At 43.6% G+C, this 16,805-nt stretch overlaps 2 protein-coding genes across 2 annotated transcripts; one reads left to right on the forward strand and one right to left on the reverse strand.

Moving 5' to 3' along the window:
• Positions 1-687: 687 nt before the first annotated feature.
• Positions 688-2,423, reverse strand: LOC147962241 (uncharacterized). The gene is made up of 3 exons (XM_087536592.1): positions 2,344-2,423; positions 1,552-2,254; positions 688-1,455 (listed from the first exon to the last, which is right to left on the reverse strand). Exons 1-3 carry the CDS (start codon positions 2,421-2,423, stop codon positions 688-690), a joined length of 1,551 nt encoding a protein of 516 aa, XP_087392718.1.
• A 3,451-nt stretch (positions 2,424-5,874) lies between these two features.
• On the forward strand, positions 5,875-15,590 carry LOC147962242 (uncharacterized). Its single transcript, XM_087534108.1, has 4 exons — positions 5,875-7,261; positions 13,243-13,451; positions 15,059-15,451; positions 15,561-15,590. Exons 1-4 carry the CDS (start codon positions 5,875-5,877, stop codon positions 15,588-15,590), a joined length of 2,019 nt encoding a protein of 672 aa, XP_087390234.1.
• The last annotated feature ends 1,215 nt before the right edge of the window (positions 15,591-16,805 follow it).

A 16,805-nucleotide genomic window follows, 5' to 3' on the forward strand; every position in this document is an offset into this window, starting at 1 on the left:
AATTGTCTTCGGTTCCTTGTTAGCACAACAGCGAGAAAGCAAGTACACAACCCAAAGCCAGTGAAACCCAAAGCAACTCATCTGAACTAAAAAGAAAATAAAAAATGTTTTTCACCAGCTGACAAACATGGTCCACCAGCGAAAAAAGCTCAAAACTCTCTTATCTCTCCATTCCTTGGGAGCTTATCAGATGAACTAAAAAAGAAAAAGAAAAATATGTTTTTCTCCAGTTGATGAACAATCCACCAAGACAAGAAAAAAAACTCAAAGGGCTCATAACTCTCTATCCTTTGGGAGCTTAGTATTTGTAAGGATTCTAGATCATCTGCTTTGGGTTTGAAGCGGAAGCTGAAAATGCCACGTTCTGGAAAATCACGAGTGCAATCCAAATTTGTGTACTGAATGAACTCGTAAGGGTTACACCACAGTCTCTTCGCTCTCTAGAGATCAAAAATCTTCATCTTCCTATCCCACTATTTGTAACACACGTCCTATCTTGTTTACATCCAGAGGCGGACCACGAAAAAAATTTAAGGTGGGGCGAAGTCTTACTAAGATTTTTCTTTATGCAAATCAAAGAAGTCAATACACACTAACAGGGCACACTACAAACGAATAACCAAATACAACGAAATTGCAGACATGTTTCAATAAAAAACAACCTAAAACATACCGATAATGAAGCATTTAGTGGCGTGTAGAAGACCCAGGCAATGGCAGTGCCCTACCCTCCTTCTGAAAATCTTCCTTAATTTTATTGAGATCAATACTTTTGAAGATCTCTCGCTCAATGTAACACACCATCAAGTCATTTAGCCAGCCATCACACATCTTGCTGCGCAACTCAGTCTTGATGATTTTCATTGATGAGAAGGCTCTTTCAACTGTTGCCGTCGCTACCGGTAGTAGCAATGCCAACTCAATGAGGCGATAAACAGCAGGAAACATGACATGCCTTTCAAGTTCAACCATCTTTTTTGCTAGACTTGCAATATCATGACAAGCTCTAAAGTCTTCAATTCTTCTCATATGGATAATGAATAGCTCTAGGTTATCAACTATATGTTCACGTTCATAATCTGAGAAATCCTCATGATAAATCTCTGTAAGTCTAGCAAGCTTATTCACATTGAACCTAGAAAAGGAGTTTCTAGGGTCAAGACAAGCGAAGTTCTGGAGCAGCTCTGAAGATACCTCATTAAAACGATGATCAAACTCTGTGATGATGGAGTCTATGGCAGCATAGAAGGTGTCCACGCGGAAAAAATGGTCAGCTGTGACATTGTTTCGTCCACCTTTTCTTGATTTCCCCCACTTTGTAAAGATGTCATCCATATTTGGTATGGGAATGTCGTTTTTGGCGCAAAAGGCTTTGACATCTTCCAAGAGTGGCTCCCAACCATTATTTCTCCAGTTGATCAAACGTGTTCTCACATCCGTAACCAATGACATTGCCTGAAATGAGACAATTACAATTTTAGATGCATGTATGTTTACATGAACAAAAGATATCAAGCAGACTAGATACATATAGCATGTTCCATCACATACCTGAACAACATTTTGATCCTTCTTTTGCAATAGAAGAGACAAATCATTTGTCATGCGAAGGATTTTTAGCATCATCTTCAGGATGAACACAAAGCTAAAAGTCTCCATTTGATGAACCAAACCTCCAGCCCTACATGGAACACGCACATCATCCTCAACAATGCCCAAAACCTCTATGACTGCATCCCACATTGATTCAATGCGAGATAAGGTTGTGTAATGAGAGCCCCATCTTGTATCTCCAGGTCTGACCAAGGATGTTTCTTGATTTTTCCCTCTTCCCGTCGGCATCTCACCACTCTGAATCTTATCCAAAAGAACCTCTTTTTGCTTGTCAAGCAATTTATCCTTCCTCTTGCAAGATGAAGTACTGAGATTAGCAATCATGGTCACATATTCAAAAAAATCCTCAACACCCTTGCAGCATCTCGAAACAGCAACAACTACCAACTGTAGTTGATGGGCAAAGCAATGGATATAGAAAGCATATGGGTTCTCATCTCGAATTAACTTCTGAAGGCCATTGAATTCTCCTCTCATATTAGATGCCCCGTCATACCCTTGCCCTCGTAGTCGTGCAACAACTAGACCATTTTTAGCAAAAACCTCCAACAATGCCTTCTTTAAAGAAGCGGATGTTGTGTCCGGAACATGCTTAATAGCTAAAAAGCGTTCAATAGTCTCTCCTTGTTTGCTCAAATACCTACAGAAAATCATATAATTAGTTGACCACTCTACATGGAACAAAATGATCAAAAAGCACATAGACATTTCAAAAACTTAAACACGTACCTGATTACCACGGCCATTTGTTCTTTCACCGATATATCACGGCACTCATCAATTAGAACGGAGAAAAGACAATCACCCATCTCTTCTTTGATTGCTTTGGTGACTGCTTGTGCACAATGAGAAGTAAGGATTTTTTGAATTTTTCCGGAAGTCATTTTGGCATTCTTAGGGCATAACTCATCAAATGCAACCTTCACTTCTGGAATTCTTTCTTTCACCCAATCAAGTAACTCTAAAAAATTCCCCTTGTTCAAAGAAGTACTGGATTCATCATGCCCACGAAATGGTTCACCTTGCAATGCTAGATAACTTACAATGCCCAAAGATGTATCCACACGAGTTTCATACTTGACTAGTGAACCTTTGCTGTAAGTTGTAACTTTACTTTTCACACTTGACCTTTGATTTTTAAAATCATCACATGCTGTTTTTGAAATATTGTGGATGCTACATGGCCCACCAACATGTTTACGGAATGCCGCAACCGCATTTTTCCAACAGTCAAAACCCAATTTGGAGAAAACGTCATGCCCAAATTTATCATCCATTCGGTCATGCTTAAAAAGATAACAATAGAAGCAATAGGCCTTATGCTTTGTTACACTATATTCCAACCAATCAAAGTTCTTATACCATTGTGACCGGAAGCATCTTCCATCCTTATTTGGGGGGAAAGTGCAACTAGTTGGTCGAGTTGCACCCATTCGTATATAAGCAAATCTAACATCATCTCTAATGTTGGGGGCAAATCTATCAAGTGGAATGCGAAGTCCAGGATCACCATTTATGTAATCTTCACTAAAAACAGATATACCTTCAACTCCATGAACTTCAACATTCTCTTCCACTATAGCTTCAAGAGAGTCTGTAGTTTCTTCCACTTGTTCAGTTTGCATCAAATTCTCATGCTCTACTTCCACCGAACTCACTTGATCTTGATGAGTGGCATGTGCCAAAACATTGACACTTTCACGGGTACTTGGGTTCGATTTCGAGCTGCTGCCACTACCAAGCACTTCAAAATATCTTTTCAAATCTGCAATTCACAACAAGAATGTTCACAACATTAATATGTCACTACAATCTGCTTGAATTTGAGGCGTCAAGCTACTGTTAAAATTTGCTACAAAATTTCAGGAAAGTTGAGAAATCACCTCCTCCCCTTTCATTTGGGTTTCCTGTTCCCTTCCTCTTCCTTTCCATCTTCGGGCAATCTGGCCGGGACTGTGCTGGACTAAGAAGTGGTCGGACGGTCGGACAACCGGACTGCTGTTGGCCTGCCGCTGCTGCTAGGTGCTCGGCATCTGCACTCTGCAGCAGGCACTTTTCTCTTCTAGAATATAGAGGACTAAAAGGATTAAAGGAGTATCCAGCTTCAGTGGAAAAGAAATTCACAATGATTTGAATGTTAAGCTTAGCTTGGCACTTGACTTTCTCGTACTTGAATCTTTTTCACCCCGGCTGGAGACGCCGCTTGCACACAGAGCCCCGGAGCGCCGCTACCGCTTGTGCCCAGAGCGCCGCTGCCGCTTGCTGCCGCGGTGCCGCCCTCCTCTAGCCCCCTAGACAGCCGCCGCCGTTGCCTTCCCTACCCGCCGTTGCCTGCCCCGCCCGCTCCTGGCGACCTGGCCAGCCGTCGCCGCCGCCGCCGCGCTAGCTTAGGGTTAGGGTGTGCGTGGCCTCGTGGGGTGGGGATAGAACAGAGCGGTCGCCTCTGGTCTGGTCGACTGCGTGTGCGTTCTGCTCGTGGCCGCCGCTCGCTCGCTCGATGCCTCGGGCCTCTGTTGCCTGTTGGCCCATCAGGTCGCTAGCCCGTTAACAGCGACAGCCAGATCGATCATCGATGCATACTAGTATTAATTATTTTTTTGCTCAAAATCAAGGTATGGCAGGCGCCATACCCTGCCCACCGGGGAGCTCTGCCAGTGTTTACATCTTCAACGGGTGTAAGTGCATCTAGTGCCCCTTAGTGATTTTGGTGTATTGAAGACTTATAGGTTAAGGATCTAATGTGTTTATGAGTGTACACAGGTCTATAAGTCTATGAGGAGTTTGATATTTACAGAGAAAGTCGACCCCTAAAAATGAAGTTCTTCAACTGAAGACTTTGATATTCCGAAGACCTTTTGAAGACTTTGAAAGTGAAGAGATTGGTGTAACCCTGAAGACTTGGAATTCATTCGAGGAACATGAAGCGTGAAGACTTTTGTTTTCGTTGTTTCATTTTCTATTTCTTGAGTCATAGGAAACACCGTACTGTTAAAGGGGGTTGAGAAAATACTAAGGAGAAAATTTCCATGTGATGCTCAACTCAAAATCCTACACATACCAATCCCTTCGAGTGAAGCCATTGGAAATCTCATTCAGTTCAGTCAATTTCTTCAGTGACAGAGACACAGTTCTTCTGGTCACTGAGGACTTTGTTCTGACTGAGGAGTTAGGAATTCGCCAGTGTGAATTGCCTACACAGTGAGGAACATGATAGCCCTGAGGAATTTGTACCTCAAATTTCCGACCGTTGCTGTGCTACGCGCCAGCTGTCCCAAAATATCTTATCCACCTAACGGTCATACCATTGAAGGGAATTTATGTCTTATCATGCCGGGCTGCTCCCTAGGCTATAAATAGCCACCCCCTACAACCACTAGCTGGTTGGCTGTTCCGCGAGAAACTAATACTTGTCATTTGAGAGCATCCCATCCTCCGAGGACTTTGAGTGAAAATCATCAAGTGAGGAAAATCCAAAACCCAAACCCAAACACCTACAAACCCAAAGTGATTGAACATCACTGAAGAGATTGATCCTGAGTGGATCCGACGCTTGTTACCTTTGAAGACTGTGCTTCTTCCAGACGGTTAGGTGTCATGGTCTAGAGCATCCAAGAGGAATTGTGGATCGCTGAGTGACCGAGTTTGTGAAGGTTCGGAAGTCACCTGAAGACTTACCATGAGTGATTGGGCGAGGACTGTGTGTCCTTAGCTCAAGGAGAATACGGTGAGGACTGTGTGTCCGGGACTGGGTGTCCTCGAGTTTAAATACTCAGCCGCTCCATCCAGATGTACAACTGAGACAGCAGTTGGAACTGGTCTACCAAATCATTGTCTTCTCCAAGCCAACTGGTTCTATTTCCTCAACACTTTCATTTCCTCATTACTGTGTTGTGTGTTTGTTCATATCTGTGTTTGAAGACTTTAACTGAAGACTTTCTCTATTTCCTCAGTTCAATTTCTTCAGTCTGTTTGTCTTCATCTTGTGCTATCATGTGTTTACGCTTTCTGTACTCTGTGTTTGTCTTCATTTCATCATGATGACCATGCATGTATTCTGCTATGTTTACTTCTGAGTACTTATTCCGCTGCTAGTAGTTCTTCACTAAGGAATTTCCTCACTAGCAAATTCCTCAGTGAAGAATTTCATAAAAATCGCCTATTCACCCCCCTCTAGTCGATATAACGCACTTTCAATTGGTATCAGAGTAAGGTACTCCCTTGTTCTGTGTGATTTTGGTTTAACCGCCTGGAGTTTCAGTTATGTCGACCGCAGGTATGATCAAGGTCTCTGCTGGGTGTCCTACCTTTGATGGGACGGACTACCCCTACTGGAAGAACAAGATGCGCATGCATCTTGAGGCAATTGATAACGATCTCTGGTACGTTGTAGAAAATGGTGTTCCCTCCGTCTCACCCTCACTGAACGCTACCGATGTGAAGAGATTCAAGCAACTCGATTCCCAAGCGAAGAATATCATATGTGGCCATCTGAGTAAAGAACAGTATGGTAGAGTGAGTGCTTTGGAAACTGCTAAGCTTATCTGGGATAGGCTGTCTAAGGTCAATGAAGGACTTTCAACTCAGCGTGACTCTCGAGTTGATGTTCTTCGCAATCTCTCCAACCGCTTCAAAAGACTCGACAATGAAAATGTTCAGCAAACCTTCGATCGCCTCACTGACATCTCAAATGAGCTTCAAGCACTTGGTGCCACTGACATCACCGACCATGAAGTGGTGAAGAAATTGCTGAGATTGCTTGATTCCTCATTTGATACTCTGGCACTGATGATACAAGAGCGTGCTGATTACAAGTCACTTGACCCCGCTGATATCCTCGAGAGACTAAACACTCATGAGTTCCAGCTTGCTGAAAAGAGAGACCTCTATGGTTCGAGCTATGGCAGATCACGTGCACTGAAGGCCAAGGCAGTATCAGAATCCGAAGATGAAGACTCTGGTAGCAGCCTTGGTGACCCTGAAGAACTGAGTCATGATCTAGCACTGCTTGTGAAGAAATTCCAGAAGTTCTCAAGACGTGGTCGTTTTGGAAAACCCTCAAGGAGCAATGATTCCTCATCCAGTGACTACAAGAAGAGGCTTTGTCACAAGTGCAAGAAACCAGGACATTACATTCAAGATTATCCTCAGTGGGAAAAGGAATCAAAGAAGAAGAAATACAAGGATTACAGTTCTGATGATGCAAAGAAAAAGAAGAAGTCTTCAAAATCTTCATCGTCAAAATCCTCAAAGTCTTCATCTCACAAGAAGAGCAGCTCCAAGAAGGCTCGGGCATTCATTGGCAAGGAAATGGACTCTGAAGCTGAATCTGAGGAACAAGAGGAAGAGGAGGCTTCTGAGGACTCTGAATCAGGTGTGGCGAGCCTAGCTCTCGCTACCGCATTCGTCAGCAAGTCTATCTTCAACTCTGAAGAAAATGATCTCACCAACAAGGCTGATGAAGGCAACGATGACTACGCTCCCACCTATTGCTTCATGGCAAAGGGTGCCAAGGTACCCAGATATACCTCCTCTGAGTCGAGTGAAGATGAATCTGATGACAGTCTTAAGCCTAGCTATTCTAAACTTGCTAAGATTGCTGTGAAACAACAAAAGGCTTTTGAAAAGGTTCAAAACATGCTAGACAAAAGTGATGATATGTTGGGTGAAGAAATGGATCGCACTAAAGCCTTGACTGAAAATCTTCAGAGACTTCAGACCAGGTTTGACAACCTTCAAGGTGATCATAACACTCTCTTGTCTGATCATGAGAAGCTTTCTTATGAATTTCTTCAAAGAAAGCAAGATCTTGAGAAGCTGAGAGTGAGTTATGAAGATCTTCAGAAGGAGCGCGATTCATTACTTGCTCAACAAATCAGCGCTGCTCAGGAAGAATTCATTCCTCCATGTTTAAAATGCATTGAACAAGAAACTGCTAATTCTTCACTTGAATGTTCAAATGCTTCTAATGTTACAAAGTCTTCACCTGCCTCTGCTATCACTAATTCCTCATCTGAGGACATTACTAGTATCACTAACGATGCAGGGCTGAAGGAATTGTACATGACAGGCATGTACAAAAGCCTCAAAGGGCATCAGGCTCTTTGTGATGTGCTGAAAAAGCAGATCCTCAACAGGAACCCTAGGAAAGAGGGTATTGCCTTTGAGAGGAAACTCAATGCTGATGGTACATATTGGAAGCCTGAGCAGTACCCCAAAACCTCATGGGTTGCTGCAAAGGGACCTCCAGGTTATCCATCTAATTTATCTGGCTATACATGTGAATCTTCTCATTCTTCTGATGAGTCATTTGACTCCAACTATAAACTATTCAAAAATCAGAATGGTGAAGTATTTGCTAGATATGTTGGCACTAACTGCAGGAACGGTTCACCTATGAAGAAAATCTGGGTTCCCAAAAAGTGCCTTTAAAGTCTTCAGGTGAATGTCCTCATGACACCACCTGTGAAGAAAAGGAACCCTAGATCAAACTCTTCATATGGACCAAATTCTTCATATGGATCCAAGTCCTCATACGGACCAAGTTCCTCACGTGGATCAAATTCCTCAAAAGGATCAAAGTCCTCATATGAACATCATCGTGCTAACAACTCTATTTCGCAGGAAAGAGCCAAGGGCTATGAATATGAGCATTATTCTTCTAATCATTATGTTCATAAGTCCTCAAAGAATTTCTCTGCTTATTCATATGCTTACCCTAACCCGTCTTATGTGAAACGAAAAGGTTTGGCCGCTATGCCACCATTCTCATATGGAGCTCGCAGAGTGATGAACTCTTTGCCACCCCTTCATATGTGGGTGGTGAAGAAAAAGAACTAATCTCTTATGCAATGTCAGGTCTCCAGACGTACGGTAACGTCTGAAGAATTTGCTGGGGACCTGACAAATTGCCTGAACGGATGCAGGCTAATCATGAAGAAATGAATTTTCATTTCTCACGTCCTCACACTGCTTTATCTGTCTTACCACTTGATGAAATTGATCTGATGAATTGTGATATCATATTGTTCACTGCTGAAGTATATGAGGTTCGTAAGTTGCACTAATTCATCTGCAGGATGATCAACCCAAAGCCACTGAGTGGGTCCTTGATAGTGGATGTACAAATCACATGACTGGCGACAGGAATCTGTTGATGGATGCTCCCTTATCGTCATCACATCTGAAGCATATCATCTTCGCTGACAAGAGCAAAAGTCAGGTATTGGGTCTAGGTAAGGTTGCTATCACAAAGGATCGACACATGGACAAAGTCATGCTTGTTGAGTCCTTAGGATACAACCTTATGTCTGTCTCAATGCTTTGTGATCTTGATATCGTGGTTGTCTTTGGCAAGTATCGTTGTGTTGTGATTATGGAAGCTGACAAATCCAAAGTCTTCGAAGGCTTTACGAGAGGAGACTTGTATATTGTTGATTTCTTTGCAGATTCACAACCAGTTGTGTGCCTACTTGCAAAAGCTTCAGAAGGATGGCTATGGCATCGACGACTTGGTCATGCAGGCATGAGGAATTTGCACACGCTTGTAAAGAAGAAGCATGTTATTGGCATTGAGAATGTCAAATTCCTCAAGGATCACTTATGCGGTGCCTGTGAAGCTGGAAAGATGACCAAGGCCAAGCATCCAGCGAAGACTATCATGACCACTACTCGTCCATTCGAATTGCTTCACATGGATCTCTTCGGTCCTAATCACTATTCCTCTGTTTCAAATGAAGCATCTCAATATGGATTTGTTATTGTTGATGATTACTCTCGCTACACATGGGTACACCTTGTTTCTTACAAACATGAAGTGCAGGAAGTCTTCAAACGATTTTCCTCGAGGGCTTCAACCAACTTTGGTGTGAAGATCAAGCACATCAGAAGTGACAATGGCACTGAGTTCAAGAATTCAGGTCTCGATGACTATCTTGATGAACTTGGTATTACTCATGAGTTATCTGCTCCTTATACTCAACAGAATGGCGTCGTGGAGTGCAAGAACAGGACTCTTGCTGAGATGGCTCGCACTATGCTCGATGAGTACAAAACCCCTCGTCGTTTCTGGGTTGATGCAATTGATACTGCGTGCCACATCAGCAACAGAGTATATCTTCACAAATTCTTCAAGAAGACTGCCTTTGAACTCCTCACTGACAAGAAACCCAATGTGAGTTATTTCAAAGTCTTCGGTGCTAAATGCTGGATTAGAGATCCTCATCACAACTCTAAATTTGCCCCAAAAGCACATGAAGGTTTTATGCTTGGTTACGGAAAGGACTCGCACACCTACAGAGTCTTCAACAATGTTCTTCACAAGATTGTTGAAACTGTAGTTGTGCGGTTCGATGAAACTAATGGCTCGCAAAGAGAGCACCTACCTTCTGTGTTAGATGAACCAGCACCTGAGGATTCTATCAAGCACAAGGCTACCGAAGATGTCATTCCTACTGAAGAATCTGCTGAAGAATTCATTCCAGAACGTGAAGAACATCGAGCTGATGTACCTGAAGAAAATGCTGAGGAAATTGATGCTGAAGAAAATGCTGATCAAATTCCTCAACGACAACCAGCTCATCCTCGCGTTGCAAAAGAAGTGCAAGTGGAGAAGATCATCGATGACATTAGAGCACCAGGTCCTCTGACACGCTCAAAAGCTTCACATCTATCTAACTTGTGTGGCCACTTTGCCTTTGTCTCTATCACAGAGCCCACTAAGGTAGATGAAGCATTTTTGGAGCCTGAGTGGATTCAGGCCATGCAAGAAGAATTACATCAGTTCAAGCTCAACAACGTCTGGGAACTGGTCAATCGTCCCGATCCTCGCAAGCATAACATCATTGGCACAAAGTGGATCTACCGCAACAAGCAAGATGAAAATGGTGTTGTGGTGAGGAATAAGGCACGACTAGTAGCTCAAGGCTACACACAGGTTGAAGGAGTTGATTTCGATGAAACTTTTGCACCTGTTGCTAGACTTGAGGCTATCCGCATATTACTTGCTTATGCTAACCATCATGATATCATCTTATATCAATTGGATGTGAAAAGTGCATTTCTCAATGGTAAGCTTGAGGAAGAAGTATATGTTGCTCAACCCCCAGGTTTTGAAGATCCGAAACATCCTGACAAAGTCTTCAGACTAAATAAGGCCCTCTATGGCCTCAAGCAGGCCCCACGGGCGTGGTATGATACATTGAATGAATTCTTCATGAAGAAAGGCTTCACACCCGGTTCACTTGATCCCACTCTCTTTACTAAATCTTATGATGGTGAACTGTTTGTCTGCCAAATATATGTTGATGATATCATCTTTGGCTGTACTGACCAACGTTATAGTGATGAATTTGCCTATATGATGAGTGAAGAATATCAAATGTCTATGATGGGAGAGTTGAAATTCTTCTTAGGTCTTCAAATTCATCAACAGCGCAATGGCATATTCATATCTCAGGAGAAATACCTCAAGGATGTCCTGAAGAAATTTGGCATGCAAGATTGCAAAGGCATCAAAATTCCTATGCTCACAAATGGTCATCTATGCACTGATGAAAATGGTATTGACTTCAATCATAAGGTATACCGCTCCATGATTGGCTCTTTATTGTACTTATGTGCATCTAGGCCAGATATAATGCTTAGTGTTTGCATGTGTGCCCGATTTCAAGCTGCACCGAAGGAATCACACCATAAGGTTGTGAAGTATATTCTTCGATATCTAGCTCACACACCAACACTAGGATTATGGTATCCCAAGGGCTCGGATTTTGATCTCATTGGATATTCTGACTCTGACTATGCTGGTGATCGTGTGGACCGCAAGTCAACATCTGGTACTTGTCATTTCCTCGGACGATCCTTGGTCTGTTGGTCCTCGAAGAAACAGAACTGCGTATCACTGTCTACTGTTGAAGCTGAGTACATTGCTGCTGGTTCTTGCTGTGCTCAACTGCTATGGATGAAGCAAACACTCAAGGACTATGGCGTCAACGTGAAGAATGTGCCTCTCCTCTGTGACAATGAGAGTGCCATCAAGATTGCTCACAACCCAGTTCAGCACTCGAAGACAAAGCACATTCAGATTCGTCATCATTTTCTTCGCGATCATGTGTTGAAGGGCGACATTTCTATTGAGCATGTGAAGACTGAAGAACAACTAGCCGATATCTTCACAAAGCCCTTGGATGAGAAGAGATTTAGCAAGTTGCGGTGTGAGCTAAATATCTTAGAGTCTTCGAATGTACTTTGAAAAGGCACTCATCCTAACACTTATGCAAAATTGATGACTTAGATGTGCAACACATGAAGAAACGTTTTTCTTCAATCAATGAAGAATAACACTCTAAGTGTGAAGAAATTAATGAATAATTTGATTCTCAGAACCCTACGACAATTGTACGCGGTGTCTGAAATCATCGTTCTTATACGGTGGGTCACGCCACCACAAAAGTTGAAAATCTTCAATTTGAGTTTTTCCTCAGCTTTTGAAATTCCTTAGTTTGTTCAAATTCTTCAACTTTGCAAAATCTTCACTTATTTCGTCGTTTTTCTTCATTGGCTATATATATATATGTGAGTTTATGTCCTCTACAGCATTCACTTATAGCTATCTCTTCAAGTTGGTTTTTTCTGCTAAGTGAATGTGATCGGACCCTTCCCCTCTATGCTATACTCAATCCAATCTATTCACAAATTATTCATGTGCATTCTATTTGAAACTCGTTCAAAATCTTCACTGTGTCCTTGTCAGCTGAAGAAATTGCGAACGGAACGTTAAAACTAATTTTATCCAAAATTTTCGGTTTTGCCGCTCAAACCGTTCCGCATCCCACGATGCATTATTCTATTCACCCACGATCTTACACGATCTCCACTACACAGTACGTGGGTGACACATGTCGTGAGAAGGAGAAAGGTCAGGGGCACGTTCGTCCTAAATCTTCGGGCGAACAGTTTTTCACTGCCACTATAAATACCCCCTCACCCCTTCCTCACTTCTTTTACTCCGCTCGATCTCTCTCTCCCGCTCGAGCTTCCCAAACCCTAGCGCCGCCGCTACTCCATCATCGCCGGTGAGGAAGAGCTTCACTGCCTTAACCTCGTCACCGTCGTACTCGCGCCGACCGCGGAAATCTTCACCTCCGCCGCCGCCGTAGACGTCTTCCTCCGCCGAGTTAGGGCGTGGAAGATCTACACCGACGAACTTCACTGTTTGACCTCACTGTTCGTCGTGTTCTTCATTCAGGGTAATTAAAAGTTACTTTTACTGCCCTCTTTGATTCGGAACTTTTCTACAAAATCTTCAAAAGGTGTTTTATTCTCCAAATCTTCACACACAAAACACCTCACAAATCTTCTGTTCTTGATTCATTTCTCTAAGCATCATTTTTCTTCAAGATTCGTCAATTGTGTGGATCCTCGATCTATACAACTCTAGAACCTAAGACAAAGTACGCTTAGTGAAATTCTTCAAGACGCATCTGGTCAAATTCCTCAAACTTGTTCTTTTTGAAAAACCTTCTGAGAACGCATGTGACCTCTCCAAATTCCTCGCAACTACATTCTGTTCACAGGTACTCATGTCCGCTGCTGAATCACTAGGTTCTCATCAACTTAACTCATTTGCAGCGTTCCTTGAAGAGAAACTGCATACTTCTTCAGAGAATTCGATTATTCAAATTCCTCAGCTGAAGAATATGGCAGATGGTAAGAAGCCGCAGAAAGGAGGAAAGAAACCTGAGGTTATGACTGCGTTTGAAATCCCTGAGGATATATATGCTGAGTACTGCACACCTGATGAAGCCAAGTTTGGCAAAGAAAACAAAAATCAGCGCAAGGTGCGCATTCGAAGGATAGAATGGAGATGGGCACGTGAATGGAGGGAGTACAGATATGTCACTCCAAAGTACATGAAGAAATTCGCTCTCAACCCTCCATGCCCAAGACATCCACTGGCACCTGGCCAAGTTGCTGATCCCACTAGCCTCAAACGCGGTGAGGACTTTCCTGAAGAATGGGCCAGGCGTCAAGCCAAGTTGGCAAGACAAGCCAGAGAAGCAGTGAGGAAATTCAATGAAGATTCTGCTGCTACTGAGGCCTCTGTCAAGCCGAGGAAATCAATGGCTAAGAAGCCTGCTCATAAGCCAAGTGCTTCACCAACAATGCCCTCACGGCCAAGTTCCTCAGCTGCGCCCTCTCGGCCAGGAACTTCAAAATCTTCAAGACCAATTCCTCATGCTGCTCCTGCTCCTTCAAAATCCTCAGCACCTCCTCCAAAGTCCTCAGCTGTTCTGACAAAGTCCTCAACACCTGTGCATCTGGCTACGTGCCAAAGGACTGCTGGCATCTCTATTGCCTCTGGTGTCTCAGCAAGTTCCTCGGCTGCACCAAATTCTTTATCTGGCCCCACTCTGCTGAAGACTAAAGCAACTGCTGGACAAGGTCCTCGACCAAGTCCTAAGAAGAAACAGGTCGCCTTTCAAGAGCCACCTGAAGATGATGAGGCTGATGATGATGAACTTGCAGAAATCATCAGGGACCGACAAGTCAGGGCCGCTAGAGCCAAAGGCACACCTGTGCCACTGCTTTTGGATCCAAGGGCGATCCTCAATTATATTGATCTCTGGCATAAGGATCCAAATTCACCTATGCCTGACTTCAAGTTGACGCCTGGTCAAAATCACATGTTGACTCACTTCATTCAAGAGGAGAAGTGGAAATATGACTAGGCCAGGCAGATCAAGAAGGCCCAATACAAGAAAGAAAAGTATCTGAAGGCCAACGTGGTCAAAATGACGACTGATGAACTCATAAAGATTCAGTCTGAAATCAAAACCCTCAGCGACAAATTCAACTCATACTATGCAGACTGGCAAGGAGCTAAAGTCAGGTTCGTGAAACTGACTGAAAAGTTCACCAATGTTGCAGCCCATCGCAACAAGAAGTTCCTCAAGCCGAAGCTTCTGCTCAGCCGACTGAAGAACACGCCAGCACCGCTGATGATTTTCAGGCTGCCGAAGAAAATGCTAGTTCCAGGGCTGATGACTCCATTCCAGTCGCTGAAGAAATTGCCAGGGCATCCACTAGTGGTGCGCCTGAAGAAACTGAAGATGTCAGGGCAACTGCATCAGTTGCGCCTGAAGAAATTCAAACAGATTCCTCAGCTCCACCTGCGCCTACACCAACTCCTATCCTTCCATCTGCATCAGATGTGAAGAAGACCAAGGCTGCAGAGCGAGCTGCAGTGAAGAAAAGGAAAGCATCAAGTGCTTCAGAATCTTCAGCTTCAAAGAAGATCAAGCCTTTGACCAGCTCATATGAAAATCCGATCGATGCTGTTCCGATTTCCACCATGCCATCAAAGGACCTTGTTCCATTTGATGAAGAATATGTGATCCCAAGCGGATCTGATGAAGAAACTCAATCTACTGCTTCATCAGAGCAGATTGATGAAGAAATTGAAGTGGATGCGATCCCTTCAACCCCAGTGGTATCATCACCAATGCCTCAGTTTACTGCTGAAGAGGCTGGTGTTGAAGAAATTGATGATGAAGATGTGGACATTGGAAGCACAACTCCAGTGATGAATGACGACTTTTGGGAAAGTCAGCATCCCAATTCTCCCCTCTTCACCCCGCTGCAGCAAATCCCTCACTCCCCTGCACCAACAGTTCAATTGGGCTCTGAAGAAACTCATCCTAACTCATCTGTCCGTGAAGAAATTCCAGCCACTAGTGCTGAAGAACCTGCTGCTGCTGAAAATGTGACAACTCAGACTGCACCTAAGGAAGAACCTGAAATTCCTCAGCCTGAAGAACCCGAGCTCGCGATTCCTGAGGTAGTGATGCAACTCACTGACACTCCTCTGCCCAAGCCAAAGGATCCGTTCTCACGCAAGCAAAAGTTCAAGGCTGAAGACTTCTTTGGCGAGTATGTATTCTTCACAGATTACAACCCCTATGACTCTGCTCGCATAAGGAAGAGGCGTTTCTGGACTGCTAGTCAAGCCAACTTTTATTCCTCAGTGCTGTTCAACAAACACAAAGTCTTCGACCATGCACATATTCCTCATGTAGACATGGAGTCTCTGTCGTGCTTCACGCCAGTCCTCAGTGTTCTTTATGACGCTGGGCTACTCAATTTCTGCACTGACATCTGTGATTGGAATGAAGAACTCATTCTTCAGTTCTACGCAACGCTGCACATCACCGGCAACTCTGAAGATGTAAATTCATGGGTTCTGGACTGGATGACAGAGAACACTCATTATAAGGCACCAGCGTCTGAATTGCTTCGTGCCCTACCACTCAGTCCTCCCCTTGAAGATGCACGTTGTGTGTACAACGAACCTGAGCTTTCAAATCACTATATGCAAGTGCTGATGAAGCCTTTGAAGCCAGGGCAGGCCCCTCGAACCAAATTCCTCGTCAAGGAATTGTTGTATGTGCCTCGGACTGTCTATCGCATTCTGTCGAAGACAATGAGTCCTATCAAAGGCCACGACTCTAATGATGAAGAAGTTGTTGGCATCATGAATAATATGCTTTTCAACATCATTCATGGCGTTCCCGTCAACTTCCATGATTTCTTCATGAGGACTATGGCAAATATTGCTATGTCACCATTTGAGCTGAAGCCTTATGCGCCATGGATTATGAGATTCATCAGGACAAGGTCTTCACTCAATTACAAAGCTGACACTCTGAACCACTGCAGCTACTTGCCTCCAATTGAAGTCCTCAAAAGGACACTTTCCTCAGCTGAAGAAAAGGGCAAGGCAACTGCTGTGATCGATGAAGGCATTCGTCCATTGGATGGTCAATTTCGCAAAGCTGCATCTTATTCCACCAATGATGACTCTGCCACACATGACTCTGCCGCCAACAATGCCAAGACAAATCCTCAAGCCACAGCACCTAGGGTGATGACTGATCGTGAGTTACTCCTCAGTCTTCATCAGAAGGTTGATCGCAATCACAAATGGGTCAAGCGTCAGTTTGGTTCAATTCTTCACAACATGACTTCAACACACAATGCAGTGAAGAAAAACCACTACTACCTCCATGAAACCCTCAACCGCACCTGGGCTGTTCTGTCTCAAGTCTACAGCGCTGAAGATCTAAAGAAAATGGTCTCAAAGAAGAGTTTGACTGGTCTGCACCTCCTCCGAAGAAATACAAGAAGGTCAAGGT

This window comes from Triticum urartu, chromosome 7A (assembly GCF_056163025.1).
Source record: "Triticum urartu cultivar PI428250 chromosome 7A, HENAU_Tu73, whole genome shotgun sequence".
Lineage (NCBI taxonomy): Eukaryota > Viridiplantae > Streptophyta > Magnoliopsida > Poales > Poaceae > Triticum > Triticum urartu.